Source organism: Rissa tridactyla, chromosome 12 (assembly GCF_028500815.1).
Source record: "Rissa tridactyla isolate bRisTri1 chromosome 12, bRisTri1.patW.cur.20221130, whole genome shotgun sequence".
NCBI lineage: Eukaryota > Metazoa > Chordata > Aves > Charadriiformes > Laridae > Rissa > Rissa tridactyla.
Genome location: NC_071477.1, coordinates 7,800,650 through 7,817,466, shown reverse-complemented (window position 1 = coordinate 7,817,466; position 16,817 = coordinate 7,800,650). Strand labels below are relative to the sequence as shown.

At 38.2% G+C, this 16,817-nt stretch overlaps 1 protein-coding gene across 3 annotated transcripts in view; it reads right to left on the bottom strand.

Moving 5' to 3' along the window:
- ZNF217 (zinc finger protein 217) overlaps positions 1–16,817 on the bottom strand; it is a 28,611-nt gene that overhangs the window by 4,054 nt on the left and 7,740 nt on the right. For all 3 annotated transcript variants that reach the window (XM_054218306.1, XM_054218308.1, XM_054218307.1), the window contains exons 2-4: positions 8,028–9,799; positions 5,699–5,824; positions 3,213–4,805 (exon numbers count right to left, since the gene is read on the bottom strand). In XM_054218306.1, the coding sequence (XP_054074281.1) occupies positions 3,213–4,805; positions 5,699–5,824; positions 8,028–9,426 (3,118 nt within the window). In that variant the 5' untranslated portion in view covers positions 9,427–9,799. The remainder of the gene's footprint in view (positions 1–3,212; positions 4,806–5,698; positions 5,825–8,027; positions 9,800–16,817) is intronic.

The window sequence follows — 16,817 nt, the reverse complement described above, 5'->3', positions numbered from 1 at the left end:
ACAGGTAATTTCATGTTTATCTGAGACCATTAATTCTGATTTATATATGTGAAATCAATGCCTGTTCCATATTAAGTCTTACTAGCTTAAGCAAGCAGTCAAAAACACGTCATAAAATCAAGGAAAAAAGTCAAGAATCATTACTCCCACAGGATACAAAAAGCCCAACTGCCATCCATATTCCATGAAAGCTTTAAATGCAGCATTAAAAAAACCTAGCAAGCTTTAATTAAATTAAAATGGCAAAGCTAAATTAATATTTCAACAGAATCTACAAAGCCATTGGAGTGTGTCATGAGCGATTGTCTTTAATTTGCAGCCTCTGCCAGATCAATCAGCCAACAGGTTATCCTTGATAGCACGTTGCCATTGCAAAGGCAACTAATTTGAAAATAACACAAACTGAGTGGTTTCAGAATGTTTCTGTCTCTTCAGGGCAACACAGAATGGCAGAGCTTACAAGCAATAACGGAAGGCATCATGCTTTAATCAAGTTTGCCAAGTGGAACATATTCTCATGACAACTTGATCCAGCATTTAACATGCGACATAACATGTTCATAGGACCTAAATAATGTTGCCACAAGGCACACGGGCCCTTAAAAAAGGTTTTGACATCATGTTTTATACTATCACCAGAGTTCGATAAAAAGACTACAGAAACCTGCAGGTCTATACCTGCACTACTTTCCATATGATATCTTACAAAATACATCTCTGAGGAGTTGCAACTCTTAGACAAGCAGTTGTACTTCAGCTTTTTAACCAAAAAAAAGAATTTGCAGAAACTTTCACCTTCACTGTCTCCACCCACATTAAATCCCTAATACTGAGAAGTTTGCCTGCCCGCTACCGTCCACCTTCTCAAACAGCTACCAAGGTTTTGGTTGGGTACTTCCGAGCAGAAAACTAGGAAATTAGCCTTAAAAGCCTACATTTTATTGCACAGGGCTTTTATTGAAGTTGCTATGAAAACCCACAGAGGGGGTCTTATTTCACAAGTCTTTCCAATGTAGGTAACAGTCATAAAAAAGTTACTTTTCTTGCCCTGAGACAGCACTGTGTAACAAGCAATGAAATCTTTATTTCCATGACAACAATACCATCAAATTAGTTGCAGCCATACTTTTGAGAGCTCTAAATAACAAGAAACAGTATGAAGTTCTTGACTACAGGCTACCGTCTCCAGGCTTGTAGCAAAGAAGAGGAAGAAAAAGCCTACCACAGATTTTTCTGGCAGACAGGTGTTCTTCAAAAGAAGAACAAGGTGGATTCCAATGAAGTCGTCGTTTAAAAATAGTATTGCATCAACTGCTATTTCAATAGGCTAACCTCACCAAGACTACCGGCAAAAGAAAAGAATTTCCCTACCCCCAATGTACAGTAATGCTGTAAAGGAGCAAGACACTGCCCACGGTCTAGTCATGGGGGTACAGACTTCTCTTGTCTAGCTGGTTGAAGCTGCAAGACTTTAACTTTCCCCTTCCTGTTCTAATTAAAATATATAGATTTTTATACAACATCTAGAGCATTCCCTCAAAATCATGAATATTCTGTCTGCTCAACAGATAGTAGTGTCATGAAGCACAAGTCCTTGGTCAATGCAAATTAACAGTCCTTAATTTCAGTCAGATCCTCCACCAAATGTTGAGATCACACATGAAGCTCTTAGCTGCTATCAACCATTAATTAAAAGAAAAAATTTAAAAAAAAGCCTTGCAGAACACTGTAAATTTCACAACTGCATGAATGACTTCTATGCTCAGAAGAAACCTTGTATGTATTTCCTTCTCTCAGATCACTAGGATCAGTAGTAGAATCAAAAGACAGCAATAATATTTGTCCTTCTGCCTGTCCCTCTGCATTCTATGCATAACCTAGTGCCCATTTTACATTCCTCATAGCAATTCATGGTACACAGACAACACTCCTCATGAAACTAAGAATTAACTCCATTTCACAACCACTTCAGTGAGTCAACTGTGATGCTGGCTTTTCCTTTATCCACTCTCTATCCAGACTGGAAACAGAACTGTAACGCTTTCCTTCATCCTTCCATAACCCACTAGCAAGCCTGAATATTTATGATGCCCACAACTTTAAAACAAGCAAACAAAAACAAGAACACAGTGAATACATTTTTTGCCACATAACTAAATGCAGATTTAGTATTTTGCAGTTCACTCTGACCTAAGGTAACACACCCCGGCTTGTTATGAACCCTGACTACTTCAGAAGAATAATCTTGCTGCTTCCAGAGAATGGGAATATTCAGAGTCTAAGAACTTAGCAGAGACTTTAAGACTACATAACACACGTACATTTCATTTTTATAATAGGGTCTTCATTTCAAAATTCAGAGCCCTGTATTTATAGCTAAGTCCATACTGACCTCAGCTCAGTCATAAATACCATCGTCTACAAATAGCCCGACAACTGCTTAAATATCACCTCGTACCTTTTAATCTTGGCCTCCTGCTAAATTTTGAAAATGCTGACTAAGAACAAAACACAGAAAGCATGTATTTCATAAAAGTACCAAAGTTTCCCAACTACATCACAAAACATTTATCTCTGCTAGGCCCAGAATTTTCCACAAAGCATTACTGCTTTGAGACACCATAATTAGAATAGCAGGAATACGTTGCCTTGATTTAACAAAGTATTCTGTTCCTACTAAAAACTAAACATTATAAAAACCCATTGAAGAACACAGTTATAATATTTAAATAATAGTTTTATGATTTTTAATACATCCTTTTCTGCAACTGAAGGGAAAAATTGTCCATGACAATTTGGGATTTTTTGGTAATAGGTTTTATTAATATTCCAGATGGAATATTCCAATATTCCAAGACTTCTTGTGTATTAAGCAGAAAGACTCATTCCATATCCTGTATTAGTTAACGTCTGGAGTGCTCTGATGAGCAAACAATACATGTTGGCTATCAGAGACCCATGGCAGGGGGGAGGAAGGAACTTGAGGAACTTTAAATACCTCTTTAAAATTCAGACCTTCCGTGCCTAATTCCCCAAGCCAGGAGTTTGCTGAACTTGGGTTTTTAATTCAAAATCCAAGCATCACTGGACTTGGTGAAATGCTAAGTACAGCTTAATTTTCTCCGTTTCAAGGCGGGTATGCACTTATTTATATTTCATTCACCTTCCTTTGTAATGGTGCAAGACATTTAACTAGGAAGGAGATACAGTACCTTCTACTGTAGAGCTGGTTACTTGGCCATTGCTAGATCCACAAGAACCGTAAAGCGATCCAGAGCTATACGGCTCGTAAGGTTTGAGAACAGTCAATACATTGGGAGGATCAACATCATCTGAATTCAGAAGCCCTTGTTTGGTTGGCAAAACAGAGGATGCAGGTTTGGTGCGAGAACATTCCTGAGGTAGCAGATTTGCATATCTGTTTGCAACACGAGATCTGCTCATTTCATATCTTCTGTAATTAGCCATTGGAGAGTCAGTATGTTCAATAGCTAACAGATTAGGTTTCATTCGTTTAGCAGACGTTTCACCATAGTCTAGATTTACATTGCTCACAGACTTACTACAAAGATAGTCTCTTCCTCGATGACAAGACCAGGCAGATTCATTTAGGTGAGAATCGAGAGCCCCGTTCATACTGCTGCTTACTACACCAGATTGAGACACTGGGACACTTAGAGCTTTTACTTTAGATTCAGATCTTTTTACTCTGTCCAATACTGGAGAGATACTGGAACTGGAGTGCATTTCTTGCTGAGGTTGTCTATAGTTATTTGCCTGAGCTCCAATATTACTTTGCTGTTTATGAAACTTGAGGTTACTCGGGGCTGTGCTGCTTGAGTCAGTCACTGAAAAGAGAGGGGCTTTGTTCTGCGGAGGGTGACTTTGTTTAGCTTTTCCTGTTTGCAACAGTTTTTGCTGTGTAGATGGGGAAGCCTTACTTTTTTTTGAATTAAAAGACAGAGGAAGCACATCTTTACCAAGCAGAGCTGGAGGGCACCCAGTGCGTCTGGCTTTAGCTAGAGCCTTGCTTCTACAGCCATTTTTGTTAACGGTGTCAGGATTGTATTTGTGCATCAGCCTCTGGTGCATCATTAGGACTTCAGGGTAAAATGTTCTGTAAGTACAAAATGGACAGGTGCTGGATGCTAGTGGGCCTCTAGTTGAAATCACTGAACATTCTTGTGAAGTCCCAACAGATAAGTTCAAGGGCTTTTCTTGAGAGTCCACCATAGGCTTGTGTTTGTAGTTTTCAGTGCACTCTCGCACATCATTCACATTTTTTCCATCCTTTAAAGCACAAACATACTGGACGTCATCTCCCTCTGATGCCACAGAAGCCCCTCTCTCTCTTTTATGAGGAACACTGGGCTGAGCTTCCTTTGTTTCCTTCTCAGCCTTTAGTTTTTCCAGGTAAGGAGCGGACACATTCTCATGTATTTTATTTGAATTGTTACAAATGGAACCTTTGTTCAGTTCCCTAGAATTGTTTTTCATTTTCAAAAGGACTGTGCTGCCTATTGCATTGTTCAAGGACAGAACTTCCTTTTGCTGCTTGGTAGGTGGGCAGCCCCCAGCATCTTTGGCACAATCAAAAAGCCTCTTCGAATTTTTGGTTTCTTGAGCACCATCAGCAGCCAGCAAGAGCTCCGTCTCCTGACTCTGTAATGAAGCTTTGCTGTCACTTTTCACGTCTGCTGTGCTATCAGCTTGCTTGTCCTTGTGATGCCTCTCTAAATGATACCTCAGTGAAGTTTTCTGTGCTGCTGCGTACTCACAGAATTCACATTTGTATGGTTTTTCACCTGAAACACAGTTTTATCAGTAAATAAGTTTGATACAATTTGATTTGAAGTCTTGAATACAATTAAAGACAAGGGACTAACTAATGTAGGTTGCAAAACGGTAAAATAGATTTTTCTTTCCCCTTCCACATACTCATAACTCTCAAACTCATCTACATCATTTAAACTACATTTTACTGCTTTTACTAACTACAGTGACATCTTCTGGCTACAAGAAGGTATTTTCCACACGTTGGCTATGTACAGAGATGGTAGCTGACAATATGTTTGGCAGAGATAAGCAAGAAGCATAGCCGTGGGTCAACTCCAACAATTTGTAGCCCTTGATCATACCACAAGTATGCTATTCAACAACACAAATGTTACAGTTCATCTATAAATAGCACTGTTTCAAAAGGAACAGGGACATACATTAACAGAAGTAGAAAGAGTTTGCCTGGCTGTGGAAAACAAAACGTTGAACTGAAAAATAAGACACAGCTTTTTCCCAGGTAGCAGCAAGTGGCAGTCAGCTTAGTACTTGGGAAATGGGCTATTTAAAAAACAAACAAACAACAAACAACCCACCTCAAAACAAAACAAAAACACAGCAAAAGACACCCACCAACTTTGTGCTAGGCTGCTAAAAGCAGAAAGAATTAAAGTTTTAAAATATATTGTATTCTTAACAGTAGGAGTGTGATTAGCCCTATTCAAAAAGATTTACACTTATGCAAATAATTCCTTCTAAGAAATTTCAATTGGAATTGTATTTTTTTTAGCATTTGAGAACTTTGTTCTTAATAATAATACTTTTAAAGGCAACTTCTGTTTTTCTTAAGCAAAACCAAACATTCCATCCAACTGGATTCAGCAGACTTCCTTTCCCTCCCACAAAGGTGAAGCCCATTTACCTGTATGGGTTCTGAGATGAATATTGAGGTAATAATTTGAGCGAAAGTACTTTCCACAATAGCTGCATTCTCTGGAGGCTCCAAGGTTTTTAACTTTTGTTCTTTCCAAACCATCTTCATTTTTATCTTTGGGAGAAAACATAGCTATATTATGAAGAGCAAATGCAAACTTGGAGTCTCATTTAAAACTAGAAGTAACTACCTTAACTGTCTTTTAAGGAAAAACACAGAATGATAAACTGTTATCAACTCCTACAGTCTACCAGCATCTTTTGTTTTGTACTGCTGCACACTTAGCAATCAAAGGGCAAAAGAGTTAAAAAGGTTTCTGTCTGCATCAAGTAACACTGCGGTTAGTGACTGTAACAAAGAAGCCACAGAGAACAAACAAGATGCAAAACTAGTTCTCAAAGAAGTAAAAAAAGTTATCTTTACTGACCTACAGCAACTTGATGGAGAATGGCTCATCTCAAAAATTCATATAGGTTATAAACTGTATTCTTTTACTAAAGGGAGTGCTTGAATTAGTGAGCGTAATGATCCAGACTGTAAACCTGCTCCGTGCACCACGGCAAAACACAGGAAGGCGTTTTGGGGAAGGAGGCAGGGAGGAAGATGCATTTTCTTATCAATTGTAATAATGTTATTATTATTTCTGTGCTAATCAACGGAGTGTCATGCCCATATAACAACATCCTTAGATTTAATGAGTAATCTTGTTTCAGTACAAGCATTAATACTTAAGCTTTGACAAATATGGGAGTAGGAAAGTGACAGGGGTTGCTGTTCTGTGAAACATGTATTCAAGGAACAAATTCACAGATTAAAAACTTCCTCTCCAGTGCAGGCAGCAGTAGTTACCACTGGAGGGCGGCAAGTACAGCATAATGTCTAACAAGAAAGGGGCGAAAGCTTACACACAACACACCATTCAAATCAACATGATTTCTTTGTCAGGTTGAACTGAAAAAACATCAAGACAACTTCAGTAAAATATCCAAATCAAAGCTGACTAGAAAGCTTCAGTGGGAAGAGAAGGAAGGAGACGTTTTGCTTGACTAAGATGTTAGATACATAATAGATAGCTTAAAAAGGTTCTCTGAAGTTCGTATGCGTTGGAAAGCTTCTATACTGGCAATGCTAAGTATGGCTAAACTATGGCTAAGCCAAGCCATAGCTGTTTATAACAAACAGATAGTGTCTCAATAAGCATGACTCAGCATCTCCCAATGAAAGCTGTTGTAGTTTAGGATAAGACACCGAGAAACAAAACAAGCAAGTTAACATTAGGTAATAATTCCATTCCTTTGTTACTGGAGGCAAAATAAAGGGCTGCACATTACCAGAAATGGAAAAGTCAGTTGTGTGTGCCAGGACATTCTGTACGTTGTGTCTTTTCTTAAGATTATGCAAGTGGCTGTTCTTTAAATGCAGACTCAAAGCATTTCACACACAAGAGTGCAGATTAGCCAGCAGACTTTTTGCTATTCCTTTTTGTCCCCAGACTTGCTATCTTTTTCAATTAAAGAACCATTCAGTATCACTTGTTTTTCTAAAGACACAGTGAGATGCAGAATTAATCCCGGGTAACCTGGAGCCCATCTACTCTGTCAAAGAGAACTGCCAGCAACCCTTCAAGGAAGAGGAGTTAAATATATACCACTCTTACATACACAATGTCCACATACACATGCGTGTGTGTCCTTAACACAACTAATTTTAAATTGCTGGTTCTGACATTCAGGCTTTCAAGTTACATACTGTTCAGAAGGAAACATACAACCTGCAGTTTGATAGAAAAAGTTCAGAGTTATTCTTTACTTCTCAGGATCTTAACTGCTGCTCAATAGCACCGGACATTTTCTGTCCTTTTCACAAGATGCAGGAAAAGAGGGAAACTGCAATGATTTCTTCAGAAATACTATTTGTAAAAACATGTGCTGGACAAGAATGTGCAACACTCAAATCATCCAGTCAAACTAAGAATCTTGCAATTGCAGGTATGGGGGCTGGGAGGGGTGGTATAAGTAAACAGTGACTTTTCATAGACTGATTGTTATTAAAATTATTTCAATGATTCCAGTAACCCAAATCATAACTGCAAGAAGGCCCAATACCACAACTTCAAAGGTCTCAAAATGGTGGTGTCAGAACCTTTCTTTCCATTTTTCTCTTTTCCCCTTCCTCCACCACAACATTACATTACATACCTCTGGTGAAGTTTTGAAAAGATAACTGAGAAAGGCAAGATGCATTCTTTGGCTCTAAAGAGTTCCTAAACAATACAGTATCAGCAATTCCAAACTTACGTGCTCAAAATGCTACTCACCTAAATTAAGTGTTTCTGGAAGCCCATCCTCAGATCCATCTTCAGAGCCTCCTTCTATTCGTTCTCCTGCTCCATTTTCATCCAGACTTGCCATCATATCAGCACAATATGTCCTCGAAGCAGCTGAAGTCTCTCCATCAGTCCGCCTGTCTCTCTTATGTACTCTGGAATGAAGGACTAGCTGGTGGTATGTTCTGAAGGCTTTACCACACTCTGAACAGTGTGTTGGTTTCTCTTTGTTCTGAGACAATTTAGAATCCATCTCCATAGAAGGCACTTCACCACTGGGATGTTTCAATTTATCTTGGGATAAGTTACCATTCCCTGTATAACTGCTGTTTTTATTTACCTTTGACTTCCCTGTAGTTTCAGTATGGCTACCTTTATTTGCATTCCAAATTTCACCGAGTTCTTCTTTATCAGAAGATGAATCATCATTGTCTGTACTTCCTTCTTGCCCTGGTTCTTTTATTTGGCCATGGCCAACTGCAACTTTACCTTTGGTAGCCAGCTGCCATGCTTGATATGTGTTGAAAGGATCTAGTTCAGCTATCCATTTCACAGGTTTTTGTGATTTGTCATTTTCTGGAACCAAGTTTGGTCTTAAGTTCAAGAATCGCAAAAATTCCTCTCTTTGAGACATTTCTTCTGCATTAGGTTCAGCAGTCACTTGGGGGCTTTCAGCACTGGGTACTGATTCTTTGGTGTGCACTTTACTGTGCTCAATTAGAGTCTCTTTATTGAGAAATAGGAAACCACAAACCATACAAATTTTGTAAGGTGACGTTACATTTTCAGTTACATGCTCCTGCACCACCTCATTTATTGTTATGGGGCTTTCAGAACCTTGTTGGTGCTTGTTTCTAGAACCAGGCTTTCCAGTATGCGTTCTCATGTGATTTTTGAGGAACCACGGCTCTTTAAATCTTCTTCCACATACATTACACCAATACATGAAAGAATCTTTATGCTTTTTCATGTGTGCCTCAACGTCAAAAGCCTCATCAAATGTTTGTCCACAAACTTCACAACTAAATTCTTCACTGTCCTTTTCATTGTTTGGTGAAGGCAGGTTTGTTCTTACTTGACATTTATCTAGAGGACTAAGATACTCTGCTTCAACACGCAGGACAGCTGGTTCACAAAGAGTGGGCCTATGCTGAGTTAAAACATGCTTACCGAGTTCTTCAGGATGTTTAAAAGTCTCATCACAAAACATGCAGTCCAGAGGCATGCATCCCTCAGCTTGCATGAGAAACTTTTCTTGCAAGCTTTTGTAAGAAATTGTGTTTGTTCCTTTTATTGTCATTGAGGCATCATTATTCTCCATCTGTGCACCAACGGTACTGGCTATTCCATCCGGTCCATCCATGTATGCCAAGAGAGGCTGAGTTGGCATGTTTCCTACGTTCTGTTCCCTATTACGTGTTTTAATGTAAGGTTTCAGTTCTTTGGGGATGCTCACTGATCGCAATAAGGACACTTGTAAAGTACTCCAACATGTGCTTACAAGTCTGCTAAAAGAGCTCTGCCAGAAAAAAAAAAAATTTTCCACAAGCAAAAAATTCTTTTTCACTTTTATCTGTGTTCACACATCACTGCAAGTGTATCCACCGGTTCTCTCAGTGACGGAATGAGGGTTTTTTTAACTATTTCTTCAAGTCTGTAGAAACAGTCAGTTGCACTTAGTTTTTTTGTAGAAACATTTCAAATAGTTGCATTGGGCAAAATACACTAAAGGACAAGTTCAGTGCCACAAAGAATTCCAGCGCCTGGAGAAGAGAGAAAACAGTCAGTCAGTTTTTTCAGAAGAAAAGGAAAGTATTGTCTCCCAAATAATGAAAACATTAGGCCTAGAGAACTATCAAATACTTTTGAACACAAATGGTATACTTTTAATAAATGAGTCAAGGAAGTACAGCTAGAAGGCACTCTGGTCACTCTTCTACCTACCACAGCTGAAAAAGTATTGTCTTGAACATCCCTGTATTCCATTAGCTGGGCTTCTGTATTAAGATTGCCACAGGAAAGCAATATTTTGTCTACTATCTATTCTAAATCTATTGTTACCCAGTTATGTAAAGGTGCTGAAACCAAGTTTCAATACATACACTACTGAATTGATAACAACTAAATGCAGCAAGCCTTTCCTTGAACCTGTGAAACCAATGTTTAAGAGACACAGTAAAACTTTACTTGTTTGTTCCCTAAAGGCTGTTGAGCAAGACTTCCCCCACCCCACCCCCCCCCACCCCAAGACTAGACAACTTGGAATTAGCTCTCATAGTTCTTGCACAAAGTAAGCATCAGTACAAATCTCTGTATTAAGAAGCCTTCAGTAATACCACTACTCAAAGCTTTTATTATCATACACGTATTTACCACCTCTGTGACAATTTGGGTCTGGTACAATTAGATCATCTCAAAGTTTGAAATAAACTAATGATACTGTTTCTTGAACAGTAGTATAGTATTTAAATCATCCATGAGGCCAACTATGACAGTTAAAAAGGAAACACTTCTCATTTTAAACTGCATGCAACAAAAAATGTGTTTTGTTGATTATACTCAAAAGGGAAGGTTTAAGATTCAGCAAGATTACAACGGATTATAATTAATTAGTCACAACTCCAATTTAAATCTCTATGTCTGTCAGAGTTATAATGTCTGCTAGCAGCAATTAACTGCCACCACTCTTTGGGTCAGGAAATTAATAGTATTGCGGAGTTCAGGACTCTGCTTGATAATTTTTTGGGTAAAGGAAGAGTTACCAAACTAATACAAGACCATATAAATTGAAGAGGAGTCATTCTGGCATGAGGCACATTTCCAAATACATGAATATCTAATGAAAAGAATACATTCAAAATTTAACTCAAACTTGCACAAATTGTTTCATAAAAGACAGCTGGCCAGTGATTCACATTACTTGAATTAATATGCCTCAAAACACAGTATGGTCTCCAGCTCTTATAGCAGAGGACATATGGTCAAAATAGGGTTTTAAAATTCATCTCAATTTCCACCTTGCTTTTATTTGGAAAAAAAAAATGAAAAGTTTGTTTCATTTCAGCCAACGAAAAGGTAAAAATTCAAACACAACCATGTAATAGTTTAGGCTACAAAGATTTCCATGCCAAGTAGTTGTAGCAGGTAAAGATGTGGCTATCTGTGCAGCTGAGGTTACTTTCTCCAGCCTTTTCTGATCAATGGTGCTACTCAGACAGAAAAAGGTGGTCTTAAGCCATTTCAGTAGAAATCAGCCACCAGAACTTTAACTGCTTGTACAATTCAGTGGCCCAAACATGTTTGCAGATAACGCTCCTGCAAGGTCACCTGCTGGCAGAATCAGTATTTCTAATAGCCATGGACGGGAAGTTAACATGGCTGAAGCAAAAAGGCAACTATCTCTATCTATAGACCCAAGGTTTTACATCATTCCTTCAACTATACTGGATACCTTTACCTACCACAGAACAGTCAAGCCCAGGCAAGATAACGACCTGGGACAGCAAACATGACAACACATTGCTAAGAGTAATAGATCCAAACACTTTATCCACTCACTGCACTACAGCCTGGCCCTGAGAATAATCTTTGGTTTTAATTTGAAAAGTTAGCAGCTCCTTTTCCACTATCATGCAGACAAGATCCTATTGAAGACAGGTAAAAAAAACCCACCAGAATGCTAACACAGAATAAAATTATTTTTGACAGTTGCATGTCTTCCATTTTTTTTCCTCTATCTCCTGGGCTTAGTGTCTTCATTGTTCAATCCTCTAAACCAGATCTAGACAATGATCAAATCTAACAGCAAGAAAATTCTAGCTTTCTAAAGCCGAGTTGTTTCAGGACTGGGCCAAAGACTCATCATGTGCTAAGTTAAACATGAATGGAGCGATCCTGGGGAGTAGGGTAGACAGTGCAAGAGGGGAAAAGCCACTGACAAGTTGATAGCAACAAAACATGGACTTTCTGCAGCCAAAGTCTCTTTTCTAACTACGCCCTTTATCCTCATTTTCAGTTTTATCACTGCCATGATTAACCCTTCCTCTCTGAATAATGACTCAAAAAATCTTTTGTAATAGGCAGGTTCAGTCTATGGTGTGACACTTCTGAATTGCTTCTATTGCCGCTTTTGCCTTTCTACCTTCCCCATTGACTTTTGATTTTCCGGCATTCACTCCCTGCCATAGGCAGGTGGAGAAGCTGTAACAAGAGTTTGAAGATGAAGTATTCAAAGAGCCTTCCCTTTTGTATAACATCAGGAAAAACATATCAAAGGGTGGTGGTTCGCATGTTTTACTTCATGTCTCAACTTGCTGTTTTGTTCTATTTCTACTGCAGTTTTAAGAAGTATTTTTTACACAACAGGATAACATGCTGCAGCAAAGTTCATGTGCATAAATGGTGACTATCTGCCTGAAAATAATTTATTTGCAACCCAAAAATTAACATCAACTTTGAAAGACTCCTGAACACCTATAATGAATATCCGGTCAAGATTAAAAAAATGAACAAACTAAAGAGTTTAATGCCTTTACATTCAGATCCACAGGTAAGCGCTTCGCAGTAATAGGTATAAGACTCATCCTATAAAAAGGCCAGAGGCATTTCTGGGGTACGCAGTCAGAGCCAATTGCTAGAATGCCTAAAGTCCCACGTACTGAACTGTTGAGATTAATTATCAACTATTTCCTTGCTAGTGTCTAAAAATACAGAAAAGGCCGATTATGCTTTATTACGCTTCCCAATTTGTGGCATTACAACATATACACAATAAAGCAACAAGAATGAAGTCACTGTAGAGAGAAAACAGATGAAAAACAGCAGAAATCCACACTCAGTCCCCTGTTGTCCACATCATTCTGGGATGAAACGCGGGTAGAAGAGAAACCCTTGTAACTGGGACGGCTGCACACAGTTCTACCCAAACCACATGCTTAAAGATTTAATAGAATAAGGGACAAGCATAGATCACATCTACCAGGCTCTAGTCTGGTCACTGATGTGTGAAAAATCCACCTCAATCAATCAATAACATCTTCTCTGGTAAACCCTTTGAAAACAGGTCTGTTTCAATCTCATCTCATTTAAACATATCAAAGGCAGACATTACTCAGCTGTCTAAAAAACTAAACCTGTCCTCACAACCACACATATAAATAGAGAACATATGATTTTAACACACGGACCATGAGAGGAGCTTAACAGGAGTTTAGATCCAAATTGCATTAGGTATCAATTGGTCTGAACAGAGCCTTTGGAGACTTCTTCCATGGCTCTTTAAAGTACTTTACACACCTCCACAAACCTGCATTAGCTGCTGAATGCTTTTCAGACTTTCATTGTTTTTAATAGGAGGCTCTGAACACTTTTGAAGAACTGGCCACAGCTCATCCTCTAGGCAGCATTGCAAAGCAGAGCAAGATATTCCTGTTTTAGGAATCTGAAATGCCTATTTGCAGTTCAAGCAGCTATTGTTCTTGGATATAGCATCATATACACCAGATAGTACCTATAAACTGAAAAAAAAAAATTGCAAGTAGCATTTCTGAAGAAAACTGCAGATGCAACTAGAAAGAACTATATTTAAACTGAGAAGGAAAAAAAGATATTACTACTGGAGTCAGAAGGTGAGCTACAAAGCTCTGGTCTTATTTTTATATCTGGTGATTATACACTTCACTCTGATTAGATATATGGCTTTTACAAGTAGGCATGACTTTACACTCTGTTTCGACAAGCTAACACATGCTAAGACTACAAACCAAATATCTACTCTAGGATTTTATCCATTATTAACAAAACCTTTCTTCCTAGTGAAGATATTATGATGCCCTGGATTTGAGGACCAAAAATGCTGATTAATTACATTCCTGTTATTCAAAATCCTGTAGGCAGCAGCAAAACTGTCAAGAGTTGTCTTAGTTCTGTACTATCGCTTCCTTGGGAAAGTGGACAACCTGCAGTTTTGACGAGCACTGTAACTATTTGTGGCTGAAGGTCTGTATAATAGCTCAACAAAAAAATACAGTACCTGGTGTTTCTTCTGTTGTCTTTCACTGTCAAAAGACAAAAGAATAGACACAACACACCAGTATCAGTCAGAGATATTGAGTAAAGGAACAGAACAAAACAGGAAATCCTTTCTTCCAATCGCTGAAAAGTGATAAATTTGCTACAGATTAACTCAAGGTTGAAAATAAAGAATGACTATCCCTCCTCACAATAAAGCGAGTCAAGAAATCTTGACTTCCAACTCCCCTATCCATTTGTAAATGCCAACAGGCATCTCGCACCACAAGCCAGGGCTCACATCTTCCAATGGTCACTGCAATTGCCTTGGGCAGGTCAGGAGGAACCCATCTTGCTCAGCCCACCTGGTCATTTCCCAGAGTGGTCTGTCCAGAAGTGGCAAATTCTTCTCAACTGCAGGATGTACTTTATTCTTCCAGTAGTCCAGAGCCTGAGCATTTAGCAAACTTCAGTTCACAACCGAGTCATATTTGGCTATATGGCCTTCAGTCAAATATTTCAACAGGTTTGCAGTGATACCCATTTATAAACACCCCAAAACATATATAAATAAAGATTGAACTGGATAGATGAGAACATCTTGTTTTCATTGCACTTGCCACACAACCTAAGAACCACACCAAAAAGCTGCTGCATATAAATGGATTATTAAAACAGAGAAAATTTTAATTACGTACCTGTAGTTTAATTTCTTTTTACTAAATTACACAACCAAAGATGACATACTACAGTCTCAAAGATTTCTTGGGGAAATGACCTATCAATAGTAATTTTATTGCATTTCTACTTCCTGCATTTCAAAATTTCCATGAATATGTAATAAAAACTCTAGACACACCTATCAGAGAATAGCAAAATCTAACCATTGAATTTCCCATTTTAAACAGCACAGAGCACTGGGAATAAAAGTTGTACAGCCAGTACCAGGAAAAACAACTACACCTTGCTAATTCTGCGCTAGCAAAACTATTGTTAAACTGTAAAAAGCAAGCTGGAACAATTACAGAAGTTAACCCAGTTGCTGCAACACTTTCTTAAAAACAGAAGTGAGAAAATAGAAGAGTTACAACTAAGTATATGATACTTAGTTACCTTTCGGTATACTAGAAGATACCTACTCAGACATAAACACCTCAACTGTCTGCAGATCCTTAAATTCAAGGCACTGTTTAATAGATGACCAGAGTTTCTTTCTCTGCCCTACTAAGGTTCTACAAGGTTTTAAGTCCTACATAATCCAGTGCCAGCAAAGAATGAGAAAGCCACACTCAAAAAACTCGCCAGAGCACCAGCTGCTGCATATTAACTACCTTAATTATTACTGTGTCTATTTGACTTGAGACACTTCCATGTAACTCTCAATTCCACTTAAAAAAATAATCTTCAGTTTTACTCATGTTTCAAGAAGTTTCGGGATATTAAAAGTGATTTTACATGAAACACTATTTTCTCTTGGTATGTTTATACCTCAGAACAGGTTGCTGCTTTTTGGCATTGCTAATGAAATAGCTTTTATACTGCTGATTCCTTATTGGAAACCACAAGTTATTTAAACACCTTTTCTTTATTTCAATCTAAAAGTTTAGCTTGTTCAGAATAGTTGTTCCAGCTCTATCTAATGAACCTAAATAAAAGGAACCAGTTAACATCACTTTTTCCTCATTGAGACCAAAAATAAAAACTACCTCATGGACATTATCTATTTTTCCTGGGCAAATCTATATTCAGGTATAGGCAGAGTAGCTTATGCATAAATAAATACAACTTCAAATTCTCAAGTAAAAACCTGAGATGAGGCAGAACTTAGCTTATTTAGAGCATTTTTTTTAATACATATATATCATTGCATAAAGTTAAGCCAGTTGCACCACACCTAGTACACACACAGCATATTAAGCAGAAATACCATCCTTAAGTACTTGCTAACGACATTCAAGAGCGCCAAACTCTGGAGATAGCACCTACAGTGTCCTAGGTTGTGCGTGTAGCAGTTAGCAGAAGCCATCAGTGACAATGGCTCCATTGTATCAGCAGTACTGGTGTGCTATGGCCTTCGCAGGCTCCTATGTTTAGTCAGAAAGGGAAGTTCTAATTTATCAATTGCTCCAAAACATTAGTCAGATTTCCAAATATCCACAGCACAAAATTTAAAGTTTGTTTCCACAGGTATTATGGTTTTTATGGCAACCACTTAACTTCCTTTCTCCATTTAAGAAGAAACACATACAAGTCACACCTCACGCAATAAGGTGTTCTCCTGTATTAGGCAAAAATGTCTTTCCTACACCAATTTGAGGGAAGGGTAGCCCCTAAATGTAGGAAAGACGACACACTATTTGCTGCATAGACTGTGACCTTATTTCTGAAAGAATACAACTGCCCATCTGCCTATGACTTAAGTTAAAACACTGGAAAGCTATAAAAGTCAGCACAGATAAAACATTATTTTGCAGAAGAGCAGAAGAGTCAGCTTTTCTTCATAACACGAGATGAAGCCAATAACTTACCCTTCATTACTGTGCGTTCTATTGCTTTCTAGGGAAGGGAAGAGCTACTCCCTTCTATCTTTTAACAGTAAATCATTTTAACACAACATCACAGTGTATTTCTTTGTTAATCCAGGAGCACGTGAGTACACCTAACATTGTTCTCATCCACACATGGTTTTGTACCAAGTGTTCAAGTAAAAATGGTCTTAAATATAGTTAGTTAACAGTTCAGTCTGATAAAGAACTAACACGAGTACCTTTA